General features: G+C 40.2%; 1 protein-coding gene across 3 annotated transcripts; it reads left to right on the forward strand.

Moving 5' to 3' along the window:
- The first annotated feature begins 781 nt into the window (after positions 1–781).
- LOC124874608 (C1q-related factor-like) lies at positions 782–16,786 on the forward strand. 3 transcript variants are annotated; one of them, XM_047376025.1, is made up of 3 exons: positions 857–1,629; positions 10,825–11,093; positions 16,509–16,786. In XM_047376025.1, exons 1-2 carry the CDS (start codon positions 1,003–1,005, stop codon positions 11,002–11,004), a joined length of 807 nt encoding a protein of 268 aa, XP_047231981.1. In that variant the 5' UTR covers positions 857–1,002; the 3' UTR covers positions 11,005–11,093; positions 16,509–16,786. The 3 variants fall into 3 exon arrangements, with proteins under 3 accessions (XP_047231983.1, XP_047231981.1, XP_047231982.1); XM_047376027.1 differs by lacking the exon at positions 16,509–16,786 and having other exon boundaries at positions 782–1,629; positions 10,825–15,193; XM_047376026.1 differs by lacking the exon at positions 10,825–11,093.
- Positions 16,787–23,342: the final 6,556 nt, after the last annotated feature.

Below are 23,342 nucleotides of genomic sequence, written 5' to 3' on the forward strand. Positions count from 1 at the left end.
CTACAGAATGAAATGTTTCCTCATTCTTTGGATTCCATTTGAACTTGGGTGTTAAGCAGCTAGAAGAAGGACCTCCACCGAAGCAATCTCAAGTTTTCGACAACCTCTAACAGTTTTTTTTTTATCCATCCATTTTCCCATCAACTCTGACTAGCTTCCCTGTCCCTGCTGAAGAGAAGCATTCCCACAGCATGAAGCTGCCACCACCATGTTTCAAAATGGGCATGGTATGTTTAGGGTGATGTGAAGTGTTAGATCTCAGGATCCGAAGGCAGAAGAAACTGCTCATGTTTTGATATGTAAAAAACAATTTGAAAACCATTTATCCTCACTTTCTACTTCTACTTTTGCATTACCTTGTGGTATCACCTAAAATTTTAAGACACGCTGAAGTTTGTAATTTAGCAAGGCACTAGTTTGCTATAGATAAAAACTGACACAGAAGATAACCAGGCAATGGTTTTGAAAATGCCAAATGCATTTATCCAAGCAAACACCTCCTTTACAATATATTTCTTGTGTCTTTTTCCTGTGTTTAGTAAAGATAAATTATTTTATTATGTTCTGTTTATCATTCTCCCTCATATTGTCACTGGTTTTAAACATCTGCCGACAGTAAAGTGCCCCCACAGATCTGAATCAGTTAGTGAGTGTGTTGTTCACTCATTCCCCCCCCTTCCTTCTTCTTTTTTCCCTCATTCTCTCCTCCTCCACCACTCTCATTTACCCTCTCTCCTTTTGCTCACTCTGGTCCCTTCCTCCTCTCCCTCTCTCTCTCTCCACTCCTGCAGAGCTCTGTTACACACTTGCAGTCTCAGACCGGGTCTCCCCCCTGAGCATCATCTCCACCATCAGAGATCCTCCCTTGTGTCTGCGTTCTGCTGGGTGGACGCACGCCCCACAGTCACCATTTCTGCCCCGGAGAGTTCCAGGCTGGCAGCGCAGCCCCTTCCCAGGCTGAGCATCGGGCGGAAGACCCTGGTGGCAGCTGCGGTGGGGGTCATGCTGGTCCTGGTTCTGGTGGTCCTCATCCCTGTGCTCGTCAGCTCTGTGGGTGCTGGTGGCACAGATGACAGCGCGAGCCACTATGAGATGCTGGGTACCTGCCGGATGGTCTGCGACCCCTTCCCTAGCACGGGCACCACGGGAACAGGTATCCACACAGACACATCAACCAGTGGCTTTTTGGTGGACAATGAAGAAGACCTAGGTGATCACAGCATCGGCCCTCCACTGCCTACATACAGCGCAAATAGCCCACAAGGCAAACCTGGACGTCCAGGCAAGCCTGGACCTCCTGGACCTCCTGGAGAACCAGGTCCACCAGGTCCAAGGGGACCACCAGGGGACAGTGGAGACATGGTTCGAACAGGGATCCTCGGAGCGGTTAGCACAACCACCTACAACACCACCCCTCGGGTGGCGTTTTACGCAGGACTACGAAACCCCCAAGAAGGCTATGACATTCTCCGATTCGATGATGTGGTGACTAACATTGGAGGAAACTACGAGGGCGCGACAGGCAAGTTCACCTGTAAGATTCCAGGCACCTACTTTTTCATCTACAATGTGCTGATGAGAGGAGGAGACGGCACCAGCATGTGGGCTGACTTGATCAAAAATGGTCTGGTGGGTGATATTTTTGATACACTGCTTTTATAAACAGACAAAGGTGTAGCTTTTCTAAACTATAAGAAGATAAAGATCCATCCTAACACTTTCACATACATGGATAATTGCAGTGTTTTACATTATTGTCAGCAAGAAATAAAATATAAATAAATATCTACGCTTCAGTTTTCACATGTCCTGTCATGTGGACAACTTGTGTTCATCCTTAGGAATAACGAATACACATGTCATAAATTCATAACTGAGTGAAAACTATGACATTGGACTATTTTACCATTAGCATGTCCAGTGTAGTTAAAAAATCTGTTCCTGACTTCTTGGTCTCTTTCATCAATATACTCCTGTCTCAAACAGCTCTTCGTTGTAACGCACTTCCTCTCTGTTGCGCTGCATAAAATAACAATAAATTGATCTTAAGCTTAAGAATCTATTGTTTGGTTGAAAAAATAGTAAGTTACAGTTCAGTTTTTTTTTTTTACTGTAGAGGCATTTAAGGTTGTAGAAGCATTTTCTGCAACAATATAGCCAGTAATGCATGATGTCCACTCTAATGGACAGATTAATAATTGCAATTTCATGCAAAAATACATTTTATACTCTAAGAATTGATATTAGTTATATTGGTCCTTACTTGTTTATTGAAGTTAACATGTTATTTGTCCATAGGGGTCTTTTTTTCACCAGGAGCTTTGACAGGCAGTAAATTCAAAGCTTCCTCGGTAGCTTTAGTTACTAAAGCATCTTACAGTCTAATGACAAAAAATATGTTTTATACCTCAGAAAGATTTACAACCTTTGAAGCGTTTGCCAGAGTAATATAAACACAGCAATGGTTCACCTCCCAGGGTCCCATACGACCAGGGGGCAGAACTAGTACTTGAAATAGAGAAAAGGTTTTCACTCAGTTGCATGCCAAAATGCATTTTCTATTGCCTTTTTGCAAGTCTAGTCTGTAAGAATTGGGCACCACCGTGTAATTTCTTACAATGAAAGCACTATGAGATATTAAGGTCATACATTCAACAGGTGACTAATGATGCTAAAATTGGTATTTGATTCAGCGATTCCTCTTCAGAACTAAGGAACCTGGATTATATTTGAAGTTCACTCATTTAAAATGTAAAATACCTTGATTGTATAGACCTAACTGGAATATTCTGAAGAGACAATATCTGAAACTAATTAGAAATTTAAGAAAACTTTGTTTTACTTATGAAAACAAAAAATTGTTAAATGGGCTCAAAAGGAGGGGGATTCCCTGACAGCCATTCTTGCAAGAACCACCACTGGTTAAACTACAGGGGATGTACAATAAAAGTGAAACACCTGCCATTTTAGTGTGGGAGGTTTCATGGCTAAATTGGACCAGCCTGGTAGCCAGTCTTCATTGATTGCACATTGCACCAGTAAGAGCAGAGTGTGAAGGTTCAATTAGCAGGGTAAGAGCACAGTTTTGCTCAAAATATTGAAATGCACACAACGTTATGGGTGACATACCAGAGTTCAAAGAGGACAAATTGTTGGTGCACGTCTTGCTGGCGCATCTGTGACCAAGACAGCAAGTCTTTGTGATGTATCAAGAGCCACGGTATCCAGGGTAATGTCAGCATACCACCAAGAAGGACGAACGACATCCAACAGGATTAACTGTGGACGCAAGAGGAAGCTGTCTGAAAGGGATGTTCGGTGCTAACCCGGATTGTATCCAAAAAACATAAAACCAGGGCTGCCCAAATCACGACACAATTAAATGTGCACCTCAACTCTCCTGTTTCCACCAGAACTGTCCGTCGGGAGCTCCACAGGGTCAATATACACGGCCGGGCTGCTATAGCCAAACCTTTGGTCAATCACGCCAATGCCAAACGTCGGTTTCAATGGTGCAAGGAGCGCAAATCTTGGGCTGTGGACAATGTGAAACATGTATTGTTCTCTGATGAGTCCACCTTTACTGTTTTCCCCACATCCGGGAGAGTTACGGTGTGGAGAAGCCCCAAAGAAGCGTACCACCCAGACTGTTGCATGCCCAGAGTGAAGCTTGGGGGTGGATCAGTGATGGTTTGGGCTGCCATATCATGGCATTCCCTTGGCCCAATACTTGTGCTAGATGGGCGCGTCACTGCCAAGGACTACCGAACCATCCTTGAGGACCATGTGCATCCAATGGTTCAAACATTGTATCCTGAAGGCGGTGCCGTGTATCAGGATGACAGTGCACCAATACACACAGAAAGACTGGTGAAAGATTGGTTTGATGAACATGAAAGTGAAGTTGAACATCTCCCATGGCCTGCACAGTCACCAGATCTAAATATTATTGAGCCACTTTGGGGTGTTTTGGAGGAGCGAGTCAGGAAACGTTTTCCTCCACCAGTATCACGTAGTGATCTGGCCACTATCCTGCAAGAAGAATGGCTTAAAATCCCTCTGACCACTGTGCAGGACTTGTATATGTCATTCCCAAGACAAATTGACGCTGTATTGGCCGCAAAGGAGGCCCTACAACATACTAATAAATTATCGTGGTCTAAAACCAGGTGTTTCAGTTTCATTGTCCAACCCTTGTATATTCAGTGCTGCATGATGTCCACATGGATGGATGGATTGCTTGCAATTTTGTCATTTTCCTTGTGAACGTACACAGGCTGTCCCGTAGATGGCAGTGTATGGAGTTTGCAGTCCAATGAAGTAGATTATATCACTAGCCCCATAGCATAATTGCCTTAGTCTTGACTTTTTATGCTATTGATTATGCTTTGAGGCTGACGTTATGCAAGTACACACCCACATACAAGATAACATTTTTTAAATAGTTGCCCCACTGTAGTGACTACTATGCATAAAAGGGTTAAATCACTGAATCCTTAAACCTAAAGTGTGGTGACATGCCTAAAGAAAGATAAAAGCAGTTTGCAGGTAGTCTTAATTGGGTAATCATGTGTGCAATGGTTTTAGGCTTGGTCTGGTGTTTAAGCCTGGTGTAATGACAATCCACATTGGCATGCTGCCAGATTGTTTATCTGTGCATTTTTGCACATCCTGAAATGATGTACAGATTGACATGAGTGGAGGGAGTGCAGCCCTATCTCTGCTTAGCACACATCAGAAAACAGCCCAGGGTTATGGGTAGTTCAAAGCAGTTGCCCTTTAAAATACAACAAGCTTTTTGGAATCATGGTGTGCCAGGACATGTTATCAGGCTGCCTATCAGGCCAAAGCTTTTGATTATCATGATATTTGCTAAATTCACGGGGGATTTTGTAATGTCCTAAAGGGCTGCGGGCGATGACGCCAACCAAACAACATGTTGATCTAAGCCTCGACACTTGTACACATCTCATCCGGGCTGCAACAGGCTGAACACAGAGGGTGCACAGTAACACTCCAGCTATTCTCAGAGTGTCTTGTTTGTGAGGAAGAGCAGGATTACAAGTTGTTTTACAACATAAAATAGCATTCAGTGCAGCTGATTAGGATGAGGAAAATAGAGTGGTTTGAAAAAGCCTTCTGCAGTCAAATCAGTTTCAAAGTGTTTACCTGTTTTCATTAGGAAGCTGAATATTATAGGACATAAAACAAAAGCAGTTCCTAAGAAATAAATCTGACAGACATGTCACAAATATTTTATTGTAGGCCTGTCGCAGTGGTTTATTTTCACTATGTTCTGTTACTGTAGGCTTAATTGCATTCCAATTTTACGGGAGATAATCTCAGTAGAATGAAAGCATTTTCCATGCGAGCATACAACCACATTAATCCCCACAAAGAAATACTTTATTAAATTACATGCCTGATCTAAAATACACGATTTTTTTATTTTGACCTAGAAAAGCTAATTTAATATAATAATCACAATAAAACAAAAGGAGTAACTCAGCACTGTCTGAATGAAATTAAAAAATGTCACATCAGCCTGTCTCGATGATGATACTGAGCAACAAAACTAGGGGAAACTGGGCGTAACACATGGACAATTCATTTTTGAACAATATTCCTCTTAGTATTTAGAGGAAAAAGCCAATTTTCTCAAGTTAAGATCAGACTTACAAACTTACTTAGCCTATGAAATAAAAAATGGCTATTCTGGTTTTTGTACAGAAACATGACAAATTTAAAAGCCCATGGTTTATATTAATAAATTAGAATATCATCAAAAAGTTTATTTATTTCATTCCTCTCTAGGTGGTGGTTACGCCCTGTTTGCAATTTCTTTAAACCTTGTTTTTGTCACAATCCTGAGATGTTTGGGATTTGATTTTCTTTTGTGTATGTAGTTTGCCAATTTCTTTGTTGTTTATTTTGTAATGTAGGTCTTGCTTTCTTAAGTTTATTTTTCCGTGTTCATTATTGTTAGGTGTTTTCCTTATTAGTTCCTTTTGTGTTACTTCCTGTGAGACTTTCCTAGGCTTCCTGTTTTGTAAGTTTTTATTTATTTATTATTAAATTACTTACAGTACAGACCAAAAGTTTGGACACACCTCATTCAAAGAGTTGTCTTTATTTACATGACTATGGATATTGTAGCTTCACACTGAAGGGATCAAAACTATGAATTAACACATGTGGAATTATATACTGAACAAAAAAGTGTGAAACAACTGAAAATATGTCTTATATTCTAGGTTCTTCAAAGTAGCCACCTTTTGCTTTGATTACTGCTCCTCACACTCTTGGCATTCTGTTGATGAGCTTCAAGAGGTAGTCACCTGAAATGGTTTCCAACAGTCTTGAAGGAGTTCCCAGAGATGATTAGCACTTGTTGGCCCTTTTGCCTTCACTCTGCGGTCCAGCTCACCCCAAACCATCTCGATTGGGTTCAGGTCCGGTGACAGTGGAGGTCAGGTCATCTGGCGCAGCACCCCATCACTCTCCTTCTTGGTCAAATAGCCCTTACACAGCCTGGAGGTGTGTTTGGGGTCATTGTCCTGTTGAAAAATAAATGATGGTCCAACTAAACGCAAACCGGATGGAATAGCATGCCGCTGCAAGATGCTGTGGTAGCCATGCTGGTTCAGTATGTCTTCAATTTTGAATAAATCCCCAACAGTGTCACCAGCAAAGCACCCCCACACCATCACACCTCCTCCTCCATGCTTCACGGTGGGAACCAGGCATGTAGAGCCCATCCGTTCACCTCTTCTGCGCCGCACAAAGACACAGTGGTTGGAACCAAAGATCTCAAACTTGGACTCATCAGACCAAAGCACAGATTTCCACTGGTCTAATGTCCATTCCTTGTGTTCTTTAGCCCAAACAAGTCTCTTCGGCTTGTTGCCTGTCCTCAGCAGTGGTTTCCTAGCAGCTATTTTACCATGAAGGCCTGATTCACACAGTCTCCTCTTAACAGTTATTCTAGAGATGTGTCTGCTGCTAGAACTCTGTGTGGTATTGACCTGTTCTCTAATCTGAGCTGCTGTTAACCTGCGATTTCTGAGGCTGGTGACTCGGATGAACTTATCGTCCGCAGCAGAGGGGACTCTTGGTCTTATCAAACCTGACAGGGCACAGCTGTGAAGTGAAAACCATTTCAGGTGACTACCTCTTGAAGCTCATCAACAGAATGCCAAGAGTGTGCGGAGCAGTAATCAAAGCAAAAGGTGGCTACTTTGAAGAACCTAGAATATAAGACATATTTTCAGTTGTTTCTTTTTTGTTCAGTATTTAATTCCACATGTGTTAATTCATAGTTTTGATGTCTTCAGTGTGAAGCTACAATATTCATAGTCATGAAAATAAAGAAAACTCTTTGAATGAGAAGGTGTGTCCAAACTTTTGGTCTGTACTGTATCTTTACTTCGGGTTGTGTTTTCTACGTTTGAGTCCTTACAAAAATGAAACATTACAGATTTCTTGTGTAAATAATCAAAGAATGAAAATGTGACCATGGTTTGAAGTCTCATAAAACAGCATTTGCATAAGTCACTACAACTGTTTTGAGGCTGTAGTTGTTTTAAGATGCCAGAGGTCTACATTGGTGTTGGTCCCTGTTCGACTAGCCATTAGTTCTAGCCTACAGGAGACACTAATCTGGATTTACATTAAATTAAGATCCTAAGAAAGCTATATACTGAAGGTGAAATATTGACTGCTTAACAGGATCTTCAATAATCCTAAACTATCTCTTTTAGTCCTTGTATTCACAATCAGTGACTTATTAACAGACATATTAACCGATGAGCACTGTAATTATTCAGTCTGTTTATATTTGTCTGCTTTCAGGTGAAATTATCTTTTATAATATCTTTTAAATGATAAAATAAGTATTTGTTTATTTTTTGATTATCTGTTAGATTTGAAAATGTACTGTACAATACTAAGTGGTTCCTAGAATTTCCTTACATGAATGTTGTTCTGTTTTTACTTGTACAAGATAGTATCATTTTTACAAATATACACAAGCTTTATTTTCTTTTACAAAATTTTCTCCTATGATGTGTCATCATGGTTTTTCTGCTGTCTCTCCAGGGAAGAGTTGCTGAGCCAGAGCTTTCTTATATCATTTAAAATTCAGTGGTGTCCAATTCTTCTCCACAGGGGAGCCGTGTCCTGCATGTCTCCCTGGTTCGGCAAACCTGAGTCAAATGAATGGGTCATTACCAGGCCTCTGCAGAACTTGGTTACATCCCGAGGTGGTAATTTAGCTGGTTGAATTGGTTGTGTGGGACTAGAGATACATCAAAAAACTGAACATCAAGGACTACTTAGCCTTGTAAAAGTATTCATACCCATTCCACTTTGTCTTATTAAAACCACAAACTTAAATGCATTTTATTTGGACTATATTTGATAAATCAACACAAAGCAGTGCATGACTTGGAAGGAATATGATGCATGTCATTCAACATTTTTTTTACTAATCAAAGTGTTGCATTCATTTCCATAAAGCTCATTAGTTAACAAACAACATTATGAAGATGAAGGGACACATCAGGCAGGTCAGGTAGAAAGTTGTGGAAATGTTTAAAGCATGGTTAGGTTGTAAAACAATATCACAAACTGAACATTTCACAGTGCACTTTTCAATTCATCATCTGAAAAAGGAAATAGTATGGCCCAACTTCAAGAAGCAAGGGCCAGATGTATAAAGCTGGCAGAGACATTCCCCAAATGACTTGCAGCTATAATTGCAATTATAGGTGGTTTTGCAAAGTATTGGTTGAGGGCGATTAAATACATATTTAAGCCATACTTTTAAATCTTTATTTGTCAACAAATCGATTATGACAGTGTCATATTTTTGTGATGTAATGGTAAAAAATGTCACAATGATGATACCTTGCTCCACACAGAGTTGAAAACCTACAGAATATCTAAATTTTCAGTAGATATTATTTGTATGTCAGTGGTAGGTATTGTACAGCTGAAGCAGAGGAAGCTTAGGATACCTAAAAATTAATCTGTCCCATAACCTTTCATCTCAAACTGTGCATGCAGGATAATGTTTTTATTTTTGGTTCAGCTAACCTGTCGTCAGAATCTTTGTCGGAGCTCGGATTAAACTTTTATGGATGGCGCAGTAAAGCTGGAGTAAAGCCTAAGAGGGGATCTGTCTCCCAGCGGAAACATGCTAAGGAACTTACCCCGAGACAGGCGAGCAGATTTGGGAATGATGCTCCCAAGCCAACACCGTACATAATTACCCTGTGTTGACAAAATGACACTTATATGTGGCAAAACATGGCATTTTCCGGCTCTTACCCCTGCAGAACAAGGACGTAGGAGTAGAAGATGAGGGAAAAGGATAGTATGCACTGACTTTATTCCTTACAGGCAGACTGACTCAAGCCTGACCCTTTCAGCTGAGTCATAAGATAAAAACAAGATATTCACCAGAGGGGACACACTTACACAAAGTCAAACTTTTTAATACAGGCTTTATCTTGCTGCAAGTTTTTTTAAATGACATTAAAACTATAACACTTCAAGGATGTATTGTTGAAAAGTTAAGTTTCTTCACAGAGGCTTATTTGTTACAAAATTGTTATATTCGATTTATCTGCAGTACTGTGAAAAAGATTTCTTCTGTTTTTGTGTTTTTTTTCTCATGTATAAGTGTTTCAGATGACCAAGCTAATATATTTAATATCAGGCTAAGACAACCTGAGAAATTGCAAAAGGCAGTTTTCAAATAATATTTATTAACGTACTTAGCTACCCAAACCGACATGGTCCTATGTGAAAGAATAATTGCCCTCTAAACCTAATAACTGGTTGTGCCACCCTTGGCGACAGCAACTGCCATCAAACATTTGCAGCAACTGGCAATGAGCCTTTCACATCACTGTGAAAAAACGCCCACGCTTCTTTTAAAAAATGTTTTAATTCAGCCACATTGAAAGCATTTAAGAGGATGAACGGCCTGTTTAAGGACACGTCACAGCATCTCAGTTGGATTTAGGTCCAGACTGACTAGGCCACAACAAAACCTTTACTTTTCTGAGCTGTTCAGGTGTGGACTTTGAATCATTGTCCTACTGTATAACCCAAGTGCAACTGTGTTTAAGGTCACAAACTGGCTCAACATTCTCTGTCAGGTTTTTTTTTTTTGCTAAAGAGCATAATTCATAATACCATCAATTATGACAAATTACCAAGGTCCTGAAACAGCAAAGCACCATCAAATCATCATGCTACCACCACCATGTTTGACAGTTGGTGCATGTTCTTTTCCTGAAATGATATTGTAATTTAGACACCTGATGTAACAGGATGTACCCCTTCCAAAACTCTCATCAGGTAACAGAACGTTTTCCCAAAGATCTTGGGGATCGTCAAGATGTTTGACAAATTTGAGATAGGCCCTTTGTTTCTTTTTGGTCAGCACTGGTTTTGGCCTTGAAACTCACCCGTGGATGCAACCTACACCCAGTCTTTCATTATTGAATCATAAACACTGACTTAACTGAGGCAAGTGAGGTCTGAAAGGCTTTAGATGTTGCTCTGTGTTCGTCTGTGACCTTCCGAATTAGTTTTTGATGCTCTCTGGGAATAATTTTGGTTGAGCGGCCACTCCTTGGAAACATGTGTGTGACAAAAATCAAAACAGAAAAAATATCTCAGAGGTCAAATACTTTTTTTACAACGCCGTATCTATAGATTTTGATTATCGTTAGACAAGCAAGGCATTCTATTTTTTTAGTGACTAATTCTCTTCTCTTGCCTCTCGTTGCATCTCTGTGTTTAATATTCCAGGTCAGGGCCAGTGCCATCGCCCAAGACCAAGACCAGAGTTATGACTATGCCAGCAACAGTGTCATACTTCATTTGGATGCGGGTGATGAGATTTTTATCAAACTGGATGGGGGCAAAGCTCATGGGGGCAACAGCAACAAATACAGCACCTTTTCAGGGTTCATCCTGTACGCTGACTGACGATTGGGCAGAACAGGAGGCTTGGAGGTGAAAGGTCCCAGCTGGCAGACATTTACTTCCTGACTTCCACTCGGCATTCTTGCAGTGAGGTTAATGTCACAGCCATTAATCCACAGTCTTTAAAGTAATGTAGTGATGCACGCTGGGGATTTGTAGTTATTGCTAATCTCTTCATCTGTTTATATCCAACATACATACTGGGTGCCTATGCTGCTAACAATATGACCATGTGTCACATAGGCTGCAGCAACAACTGTGACGGCTCAGAGAGGTCACGCCATCATTCCTTAGCTGTCATGTCAAATTCGAGTCTGGAAACACCACAGTCGTGGCGGCCTCAGTGTTTCTAAATATGCTCTTTGGGTTTATGTTAAGGTTATGTTTCTTTTCTTTCACATGCTGTTTGTATACTAAAATGTTTTGCATCGGTGGAGGAGTCCTGCCTCAAGAAATTTGTCAAATATTGGTCATAGGAATTATATTATGATATCTGAATGCCAGAGAGTGTAAGAAAAGGTTTTATTGTGGTGATTTAGAAAGCTTGTCATATATTATGCCTACATTACAGCTCCTAAAACATTTATTGGCATCCCTGATGAAGATGTGGAAAAAGCCTTAAAATAAAGCCTTGTTTTAATGCAGTAGCATAAGGTCACAGAAAATGCTACAGTCCTCCAACAGCGAGCTTTGGAGGTTTTCCTTTACTTTCCTAGTTGTCTTGTTTTAAACTCGTTTATTGCTACTACCATCTCACTGCCTTCCTTATTTTAAAGAGGGCCTCTGTGTCATACATTTACATCCAAGGAAAACATTAATTCATGGATCATAAATTAAAAACTATAACCGCAGGAAAGCAGTTATGAAAAGCATTCAAGCCTGCTTTAGCAAGTCTAGCCCTTATGCAATAACGTCTCTACAAAGGTTGTTTCTCCCTTAGGTTGACTTATTGGGTTGTTGCCCAAGAAAAAAAAAAACCTAAAAGTCTCTTAAATCTTAAAAATGCATATACAAAGCTGCATGCAAATTTATTCACTTATTTTTCTTGCAAACTAAACCTCTCCATATTATATCACTCTCTAGTGTTGGACATCTGCCAAATTTGTTACACTGTTCACTGTTTACCGTGTCTAATATTTGACAAACTAACAATCACTTCAATTCAATCAATTCAATCTATTTAGCAACAAGGCTTTGGTCGAACTTGGCTTTCTTGTGTTTTAAGAGTTCAAATATTTGGCTTCTCTCTGGATAGGATATGCAAATTTCTAGGTCATTAAGGCTGTAATATTTTTGTTGAAGGTTTTTTTGGGATGTAGTAAAAAAAAAAAACACAGGGTCATGGCCATGCTTATCTGATGCAGAGTCCATCCATCCGTTTTCTATACCCACTTTTTCCGAACAGGGTCACGGGGGAGCAGATGCCTATCTCCAGAGGTCTACGGGCGTAAGGCAAGGTACACCATGGCCAGGGCCCCATTCGTACCTAAGGACAGTTTAGTGCTACCAATTAACCTAACAGTTATATTTTTTTGGAATTAGTATTTTTTTATTCTAAGTATGTACTGCATAAAAATGCTTAGGGAAGTCCACTGTTTTTTTTATTTTTATGGTTTAGGCTGCAGTATGAGCTTTATAGGAGTAGAAACAAAATGGAGGAAAACAGAGTTTCATGCTGTGCTGGATGCATGAACTTTGAAACCCTAATAATGATAAAAATATTTGTGGGACCTAGTATTATGTCCTATCATGGATCTTTTTGCACATTGACTAAACTTACTCAAGTTTAAGGTTGAATTTTTCTACTAAAACCATCCATCCATCCAATCAAGGATATCAAGGACCATATCTCATAACCACGGGAAAGGGTTGGAACATAGACAGACCAGTAAATTGAGAAATTAGCTTTTTGGCCCAGCTCTTTCTTCACCACAACATACTGCAGCAATGCATTACTGTTGAAAAGGCCCTAATTCATCTATCTATTTCTTGCTCCATCCTATCACAACCTGTGAACAAGACACTGATATACCAAAGTTCCTTAATTTGAGGCCAATCCCCAACCCGAAGGGATTAATCCACCTTTATGTGATTGAGAACCATGGTCCCAGGCTTAGGGGAGCTGACTGTCTTGATGGCTTTACAATCAGCTGTGAACTACCAGTGAACGCTGAAGGTCATGGCCTGTAGATGCAAACCACATCAACTGCAGCATGCTAAATTTAGACCCTGAGGTTCCTAAAACACACACCCCCTATGAAATAATTGAACCCCACAAACAGGATCCAGGGAAGGGGCAGAACACAACGTTTGCTGAGGTAAAACAGGGACCGCAGAAAGCCCTTCAAAGCATTCCTAACACCCCATAATCCTGCTGCAACCCCAAAAAATGCCCCAGGGAATGAGGTTTAAAAATATTTTCAAATCTACACTGTAGTCCAGAGAACCAAACTCCTGTGACAACCCCCTGCCCCCCTCAGTAGCTCCACAAAGGTTAAGATCTGGTCTGTTGTGCCATGGCCAAGGCAAAAGCTACACTGCTCCTCCTGTCAGTCAGAGCATTCCTTTCTAACACCCTAAAGTAAGCTTTTCCATGGTGTCTGAGTAAGATTACACAACTGCAATACAGATATTTATTTTAAGGCTTTTAACATATCTTTACCTGAAGTGCCAATAAATGTATAGGGTGCTGTTATATTTGGCATATTGTACTTGTATAAATTGTAAATTCAATATGAAGTCTTTGTATTTTAACACATTTAAAGCACTATTAACCTTGTACATTATATTGTGTTTATAATAACATGATGTGTGTGTTGATTGATGACTGTGTGACTTCACTATGTAATGTGCAGATTTAATTCTTTGATCAATGCATGCAACTGAAGTTGAAATGTTTCGTTTCCATAAAATGATAAATGACCATTTAAAGCTGTTTTAAAAAGCTAGCCGTGAGCGTTATTTGCTGCTTTTACTTACAAACTTTAATTAAAAGAACCACTTTTTTGTATTTACTCACATTATACACAGTTATTGTCACTCACCTCATCAGGTTCAAAGATGAGCCGCTCTGATCTCCACATTAATCTGTGAAACCAGCATTTAGCCCTCCAAATGTTACACAAAAAAAAAGAGTCTCAGCAGCACAGCAAGAGGCAATCAACACAGAGGACATCACAGCTATGTTAAATGCCAAATGAAGAGGGAGATTACTGTGATTCACGATCAAAGAAGATATGTTGTTTTTGGACCCATGATATGGCAGGAGCAAGTAAGAAGACGGGTGTACGGACAGATCACAACAAAACTCAGATCTGAGCTGCAAAGGGATCCAAGGCAAATTAAGCTCTGCTGTGACTGCAACACAACTGTCAAGCACAAGAAAATAGCTCTTGGGCATGAACTGTTGAAACAGTCTGTTTTCTCAAGCGCTTCTTTGACAATATGAAATTCTTTGGACACGGTTCACCTTTGACATGGGCCACCACACTGCCCCTTGTCCAGATTGAAACAAAAAGTTCAAATTTCAAATGTAAAATGTGAGGCAGATGTTTAGACTTGGAAACAAAGGATTGATTCAGTGCAATAACATTAAAAACTGGTTAGAATGATAAAAGGGGACAGGATCACCACAATGAGGTCTACTGTCTTGGCTGTTATCTCTTTAACTACTCTGTGCATTAAGAGCCAAGAAGCCTTCCGGTTTAAACTGAAGCTTGTCTTAAGACAGCAAAAAAGTCCTCCAGACACAATTAAGACTGAAGTTTAGTGCATAGGCAGAGGTCAACGGAGCCACGTGGTTGTATAGTATGCCACGCCAGCACAGGCTGCTTTCTCCTTGCAGGGTGTATGAGCACATCGTCACATTAGAGACTTCATGTCACAACGTCAAAGACAAACGCCCCCAGTTGTGGGAGAAGCCAAGCTCTCGCTGCCGAGGCACTCGGATGCGTGGGTGCCCTCAATGTCTGCAACATCTGTGCATTTTCTTGAAGTCTTTGAGTGACATGAGTGCATCAACATCAAGAGACCGCAAATGCTGAACACATCAATGAATTATTGTCTGAACATTCATCCGCAAAAAGAAAAATGTTTCTGAAATCTTTATGAAAGCAATCAAGAGATGGAATAGATTGATAAACAAAAGTAATAACTATATACTTGCATGGATTAAAAACTACATATAATGCTGTACAAGAGTGTTTGCCTTTTTACAGATTTTCAGTTTGTGTGTGTGTGTGTGTGTGTGGGGGGGGGGGGGGGGGGGGGGTGTAGTGGGGTTCACTCAAAATTATGACTTAATTTATTAAAGGTAAATACCAAAACCAAAATGACTCATGGTGAAAAGGTGATCACCCCCTAAACCTAATAACTGGCTCGGTCACCTTTCGAAAGCACCAAGTGTTTTTGATTACTAGCAATCAGTCTTTAAAGTGCTGTGGGGGGACTTTTTGGGTCACTCTTCTTTGCAGAATTCTTTTAATTCAGTTTCAAGCATGAACAACCTCTTTAAAATTAAGCTAAAGAAGTTCATTTTGGTTTATTTTCAGCCATTTATACTTGTTGGTGTGCTTTGGATCATTGTACTGCTGCATAACCCAATTATGCATCACAATTTTCTACTAGAGAGCAAAATTCATGGATCCATCAGCAATGACAAGTCACCCAGGTCCTGAAGCAACATCAAAAATAATAATTTCCTTTTTTTTTTACTGAAGTTTAGAACATTTAAGCTTTTACCTTGGTAAGGTCATAAACAGTGGTTGTAGTGAAAAAGGACGCTGATGCTTCAACTGAAAATAGATCTGGGTGTCATCTGCATATGAATGAAATGAGATGTTAAATTTTCTAAAAATGGAGTCTAAGGGGAGCATGTAAATGGAAAATGATGTGGGTCCAATAATTGATTCTTGGGGAACTCCACTTGTGAGGTGAGCTGAGGGGAAAACAGGCTCTCCAAGGCTTAAGGAGAAACTTCTGTAGGACAAATAAATTGTAGATGCTTTGATACCACATAAGTCCAGCCGGGAGATCAAAATACTGTAGTCAACTGTGTCAAAGGCAGCTGTCAGATCTAAAAGCAAGAGAACAGCTGAGTCTCCTGGATCTGTAGCTAAAAAAGATCATTAAAAACTGTTAAAAGTGCAGTTTCTGTGAAGGGTTTTAAAACCAAATCAAAACATTTCATAACTGCTGTGTGCATTTAAAAAGGAAAACTTGGCTTTTTCCTCTTTGAAAATGTGCTGATATCTACAAAGTGTGGAAATTCCTGGCTTCTCTGTGTTTCCCCTGATTGGTCAGTTCTCTAAAGTTCCTGAGTGGCAGGCTGGAGCATTGTTATCCCAAGATGGCTTCAATTTAACCTGATGGCCACCTGGTGTATATAAGGCTGAGCCATACCTGAACTCATCACTGGAATGTTAGTTACTGCTTGGTAGATTCCTATAGCGTTGTTAAGAGCTGTATTGAAAAATAATTTCTTACCCTTGTTTCATTGTGTCCTTCAGCCTTCGTGTGTCCTGGATCCTGTTCCAGTTTTCCTCTGTTTGGCTTCCCTTGATCCAAGGACTCTATGCAATCTATCCTAGCCTTGGGACATCACTTGCTTCTGCCTATGTTCTGGCCCATTGCTCATGTAGCTGGAATCTCGGGAGGTAAAGATGAGCCACAATGCTTCCTGGATTACTTGGATCCTGCTTCTGAAACCAACTTGTCTCTCGCTTCACAGATCCCCTGCTGCCCTCACTGTGCACCTGTAAATAAACTCACTTCCTTGCTTCATCCATGTTCTGGTCAATTCTGTTCTCTGAGGCTAAACTCTGGGCAAACAAACTAAAAGTTGAGAGAAAGACTTAACAAAGACACTTGTATTTTATCTTTTATCAAATTATTTTCAGATTTTCTACACTCTCGTCTGGCAGAACGTGTGATGTGGTAAACCAAGGTTCAGACTTTGGTTTAGGTCTCACATTCTTAAAAGGAGTAACAACATTAAGAACCATTTCACACTTAAGAAAAAAAGAGAGGTGATCTCCAAAACCAGTAGGACGCTCTAAAAACTTGTTAAAAGCAAGAAAAAACTGTTCAGCAGCTGATGCATAAAAACACATGTCGCAATTAAAAGTTAAATCACAACAGTGCAAAGAGCTTTCAAACACAACAGAACAGAAAACATTGCATCACATACTTCAATGTTTAAAACCGGTAAACAAAAAGGCAACCCAGGGTTCAGAGTGTGACAGTGTTTGAGTGTTGGACCCAACACAGGCTGAACAAGATTAAAGGAGTCTAAAAGATTAAGAAAGTATTCGACCAATGGCTTGGTGGGGCCACCAACAATTAAAACATAATCATACTTTGGAAAATTCCAGCCAAAAAGTCAGAAACATCCCTAATAAAATACTTATATTTCGAAGGTCTGTAAACAACTGGAGTCGAGTAGGAATGACCCAACTCAAACAAAAGAAGCTCAAAGCTTGAATAAAAGCCAGTTACAGACTGACTTCTTTCTAAACAAAGCTGCTACCCCTCCATCACGTCCAGAAGTCTTCTGGGCTTTAAAATATGAACAGTCTGCCTGTAAAAGATCAAAGATACAACTGGAATTGTCGACATTCTGCCGCATAAAATCCAAACCATGTGTAGTGAAATGGTTATTCAAAATAAAAGTTTTACTGTCTAGCGATGTAGCATTTAGTAGGGCCATCCGTGTAGGCAGAAGGTTGTGAGGAGAAGATGACCAATCACAGGTTTATGGAGTTTGTCCCACGATTCCTAATGCTGGAAAGACAGTGGAAAACCACTGTGGACACCGGAGCCCACAAACGGAATCAAACAGGGCACAATAGGACCCACGAAGTGCCAGAACAAACAATGGACAAATATCAAGATGTTTTCTACATGCATGTTCAGTATGAGGGATTGCTTCAAAGTCAACGCCAGTGACTGTCCACTGTCTCTACATGCTCATCCAGGAGGAGTGACTGCTACAAGTCTCTGACTCGATGCAATCTGCTGGGTTTCCTTAGATAGAAAAACTTTTTATCCAATTTGAATAAATAACTGAATCTGACTGCACTGTTCAATGGTTAGGATTAATTGGAATGTATGTACCTAACTTTGTGAAGTGCCTTGAGACGACATGTGTTGTGAATTGGCGCTATATAAATAAACTGAATTGAATTGAAATTCTGGCAAATATGGGATGGGTCTTTGTGTTATTTTTGGTCAGCAGTCCTTTTCACCTCAGAACTCTTCTATGGAGGTCATTTGTGCCCAATCTCTTTACTATTGTTGAATCATGAGCACTGAAATTAACTGAGGGAAGTGAGGTCTGCAAGTGCCTTAGATGTTGTTCTGGGTTTGCTTTTTGAGATACTTTAGTCTACTTCATGCCATCAGAGAAGTTCTATGTAAACTATTCCTTCCTTCTAGAGGTCTGGCAGTAATCAGGTCTGGGTGTGGCTTGTAAATCTGAACCAAAAATGTCTTTAATCACAGTTGATACATGTTTCGATTAAGGGTGGTGGTCAGGGTAATATTTGTTTGATGATCTGATAGAGTTAAGTTTGACTAAAAAGCAAAAACATAAAAAATAAGGATTTTGACCTTGGCCATGCAGGAGACCTTAAGGTAGGTTTAAAATCTCATCGCAAAAAAGACAGAGATTTGAAGTTAAGCTTTCTTCTGAGAGATGCGGTAAGCTGATTTTTATTTACACTCTTTCACAGAGCTTTGCAGATATTTGAAGAATTTCAACTGGACCTATTTTCATACAGCGTAAGCAGGGGGATTTACCATATTAAGTCTGAGCAGTGGAGTTAATATAGTTAATCTCGGGTTTATGCAAAAGCCACTGAAAGAAAAAAATTGAGTTATTCATTTACACAGACTACCCTATAAGGAAAAAGAAACAGTTACAGTCTGACATTTGCAGGGGCAAAGTTGTTGAGACGTGAGTCTTATCAGTCTACTGCAGAGCGTGCGGGGATCCTTGCAGGGAAGTGTGTGTGGTCAATGCTGCCCGTGTGTGCTCCTTCATGTCTCTGTAGAGACAGGACTCGGCCTCCCATGAAATGTCTGAAGTGACGTTAATGAGCCCTTGCTGTTGTTATCTAGAGCATCGCTACTTAACTCACCGGGGGAGAACCGAGTCAGAGATAGATGCTTTAACTGTCAGGCCAAATTGCCCTTCATGCTAATGCACACTTCTTACGAGGAAATGGGCGAGCCACCTTTCCACACTCTTTAACAGCTTTATTGGTGTGGGCATGCACTAAGTCGTGATATTTGTTTTTTACTATAGGTTTAACAGACTGATTTAAACAAATCCACATTTTCTCTTAAATAGTCCTTGTGACACAGTGCAGATGCCCAAAATAAAACAGCACAAAGATACACGTCAGACTTAGTTAGAGGCTACACTTTGGATGTAAAAAAAACTGTATAAAGCATAGACACAGATGGGTCATAAATAGGCAAAATATTTAAATAGGAATCAAACCTTTGGAGTAAAGTCTATATCCAGTGAGCCATCCCACCTGCATGGCAAAAAAAAAACCTTCTCAACACCATGTTGATCTCGATAGCCACTGACGTCGAACAGAATCCTCTCCGCTTTGCTGCCATCTCTTTTAGATGTGTCATCTCAAGGGTCACCACAAGCCCGAGTGTATCACCTTGGATCCTAAAAATAAACGGTAAGTGTTAACATACACTGTGGCTGAACTCTTTCCTCAGGCAGCAGTAAGATCTGTGCATCAGGAGGCCTCTTGCATTTATGCAAGATGAAGTTTGCAAACATGTCAGCAGCACTGTTTTTTAAAAGGGGACAACAGTGACCAGAGGATCTAACAGTGCCTTGCAAAAGCGGTCATGTCCCTTAAACCTTTTCTTATTTTGTCACGGGGAAAAAAATACATGTTTTAAAAATGTTTTACCAACAAAAATCTGTAAATTGCTGCCTGCATCTGTATTCAGCCTCCCTTTACTCTAATAAGCCCTAAGTATAAACCACAGTACACAATTGCCTTTAGAGGTCATCTCATTAGCAAACATGCGGTTTAAATTTACTGTAAGTTTATTTCAGAATCTGTGGAAAGACTTGGAAGTTGATGTTCACTGATGCCCTCCATTCATTCTGACTGCAGCTTAAGTCATTTAGCAAATATACTCCCCACCATTTTAGGGAAACATGACTCTACAAAATATAAATGCATAGGCATGCAGTACACCATGGTAGTTTATAACATAAATCTAAAATAAAACACATTGTTGTTATAACATGGCAAAAGTAAATTTGAAATAATGAATGCTTTTCCAAGGCACTATTAAATAAGTAAAATGGCCGACCATGATTCTTTATCCAGATGAAAAGAAGCAAAAAAGGTTTGTGATCAACTCCGCATCAGTTACAGCTGTAATCACAAGGTATATTCAATGAGTCTTGGCACCCCTAATCACAGCTGCTATAGCCTCACTGCCCAGCTCAAATGGTGCCTCAGGAAACAAGCTCCTTACAGTGAAGCCCTGAAGATGTAATTCCACCACAGATCAGATGAAAGCTGCCTACAGGAGAATGTCTTCACAAAGAACTCAACCATTTTTTGATGTTTGATCAGATGTTGTTAGTTTTCACTTATATTCTGTGAGTTATCAATGTTCCTTTCTGCTTTTTATTTTGAATTTCCCTTTTAATATGTTTAAATTATAAATTCCTTCATGAAGAGCAAAGTGGAACCGAAGACAAATTCCTTGTTTGTGTGCACAAACATGGCGAATAAAGGTGACTAGGTCACTAGGTGTGTCTCAATTCAGCGTCTGCACACTTCAAGGATGTGGCCATTGAGCACCAGGGAAGCCATATCCTCCGAAGACCACAAAGGTTGGATTCAGTTCGTGGAGACATTGGATCGATTGATGGAAGGTTTCTGTGTATAATTGTCAATCTTAACGAGGGGCAGTTATCCTACTAATATGAGTCATTGCTGCATTCTGCTGGTATCACTTTCTGACTGCTGAGCAATGGAAGCAAAACCAGAAAAATACTAAATGAAGCACACAAAACAACCGCTTTATGTGATGTCACCAGAGGTGTATATGTACTGAAGTTTGGTTTTATAAGGTAGATTTTTAGCTTGACTATACAATGATTCACAACAAAATAGAAAAACAAAACTGTGCATGACATGTGAGTTTGACAGAGTTTACAGGAAGATCTGGCTAGTAGCTTTAATTCAACCTTTCTTAGGACTGTCTTTATACTGTTAGAAGTGGGGTGGATCAGAGATGGACAAGAAGCTGAGTACAGGATGGTGGTGCACCGCTTTGTGGCATGGTGTGGAAACAATCATCTCATGTTGAACGTGACTAAAACAAAGGAGATGATTGTAGATTTTAAGAGAAACAGGAATAAGTCAAACACTATTTCTATCATGGGAGAAGAAGTGGAGGTGGTGGAGGAGTATAAATACCTCGGTGTTCACCTGGACAACAGACTAGAGTGGAGATGCAACTGTGAAGCCATCTACAAGAAGGGACAGAGCAGACTGTACTTCCTGAGGAAGCTTAGGTCATTTGGTGTTTGCAGCAAGATGCTGCATATCTTCTATAAGTCTGTTGTGGAAAGTGTGATCTCTTCTACCATCATCTCCTGGGGAAGCAGCATCAGAACCAGGGACTTAAAAAAGCTCAACAAGCTGATAAAAAAGGCTGGCTCTGTTCTGGGGACTCCTCTGGAACCTCTGGAGATCATTGTGGAAAGACGGATTCTTCATAAAATGAAGAACATTATGAAGAACCCTGAGCATCCTCTTCATCAGACTGTCCTACAACAGCAGAGTGTCTTCAGTCAGAGGCTTCTTCAGATCAGCTGTAAGATGGAGCGCTACAGGAGGTCCTTCCTGCCCACAGCCATCAGCATCTACAACGGTTCTTTGAGGAAACCTTCATAATATGAGCTATAACAACATTTAATTTCCCTTTGGGATTAATAAAATATTTTTGAATTGAATTGAATTGAATTGACAGCCAAAGTCATAAGTCATTGGGACTATTTTTTTGAGGGATGTAAGTGGAAAGCTCCCCTAAAATTTCCTAATAAAATCAAGCGATTTATATTTGAAATTAGAAAAAGATAAATAACCTTTTGTTTCTCTCTGTCTGACATTAAATCAGACTAAATGTTTTATGATTTAGTATAGTGGTCATTACCAAAATTTGTCATTAGTGCCAAACACTTTCATTTTAGTTCCCTCAGACCACAGGACATGTCTACAAAAATTAAGTCCTTTGTTCCTTAGTGTTGCTTTTAGAGTAATAGATTCTTCCTTACACAGCAACCTTTTAGCTCATGTATAAGACTTGTTTCACTGTGGATACTGACACTCTCTTACTAGCTTCAGCCAGCATCTTCTCAATGTCTTTTGCTTATTGCTCTGGGGTTGATTTGCATTTATTACAAAATGCGTTCATCTCCGGGACACAGAACCCACCTCCTTCCTGAATGCTGGAGATAGCTGGAGGTTCTCATGATATTTATACTTAAGAATAATTGTTTGAACAAACGAACATGGAAGCTTTAGAGATCTGAAAATTGCACCCAAGGATGAGCCAGACCATTAGAGGTCCGTTGATTTTTCTTTCCTATGATGTCATTCAAGGAAGCAGTGTATTTGAGGTGTTACATAAATATTATTTTTTTAACTGCATAAGGTGGGTTCCAGACCTATTTCAAATAAATTCTATGTTTTTATTTAAAAGCCTTCTAAGATAAGAGTAACTTTGCTTACAAGATTACATAAAAATAAATATTATCACCCGGCCCAGTATGGGTCTGCTTTGCGTCCCCAGTGTGGTTAGAATAAACAACAGAGAACACAACATTTGATGCACCAACAACTGATGTTAACTGATGTATCTTCAGAGTAAAGGTAGAGATGCACTGAATTAATCACCTTGCATTATAGCAGACGCATGCCTGCATGTGTGCACACATTAGCCCATGTCCCCTGTGCTCCTTGAGAGAACGTGACAACGTGCAGCGCTATCCCCTCCCTCTCCTCCCTGTGAACATGCTTGATAAGGACCCTGTCCACTGTGTCAGTGACTCAGTACCAACGGTCTTGTTCCCTCATGTCCCTGACTGAGGCGGGCTAACGCATGGGGACAGGTTGAGTCATGTTGCTGAAGATGCTCCGCTGGCGTGTTGCCTGTCTGTTCACCTCACCGTGGCATCGTGGATGCAGCCTGACATTAGACTATGGAAGCGCTGCGAGTGTCCCTTTCCCTAGTATGACACTAGATGCCAGAGTTCAAGAACACTGCATTGCTGTAGTTTCTCA

The sequence above is a fragment of the Girardinichthys multiradiatus genome, chromosome 10, assembly GCF_021462225.1.
Source record: "Girardinichthys multiradiatus isolate DD_20200921_A chromosome 10, DD_fGirMul_XY1, whole genome shotgun sequence".
NCBI classification, from domain to species: Eukaryota; Metazoa; Chordata; class Actinopteri; order Cyprinodontiformes; family Goodeidae; genus Girardinichthys; species Girardinichthys multiradiatus.

What these genes read in the sequence shown, in the direction of transcription:
- LOC124874608 (XM_047376027.1), top strand. Translation starts at nt 1,003, where the DNA reads ATGCTGGTCCTGGTTCTGGTGGTCCTCATCCCTGTGCTCGTCAGCTCT. An exon ending in ACTTGATCAAAAATGGTCTG is followed by an intron (nt 1,630 to 10,824) that starts GTGGGTGATATT and finishes TTAATATTCCAG; the next exon opens with GTCAGGGCCAGTGCCATCGC.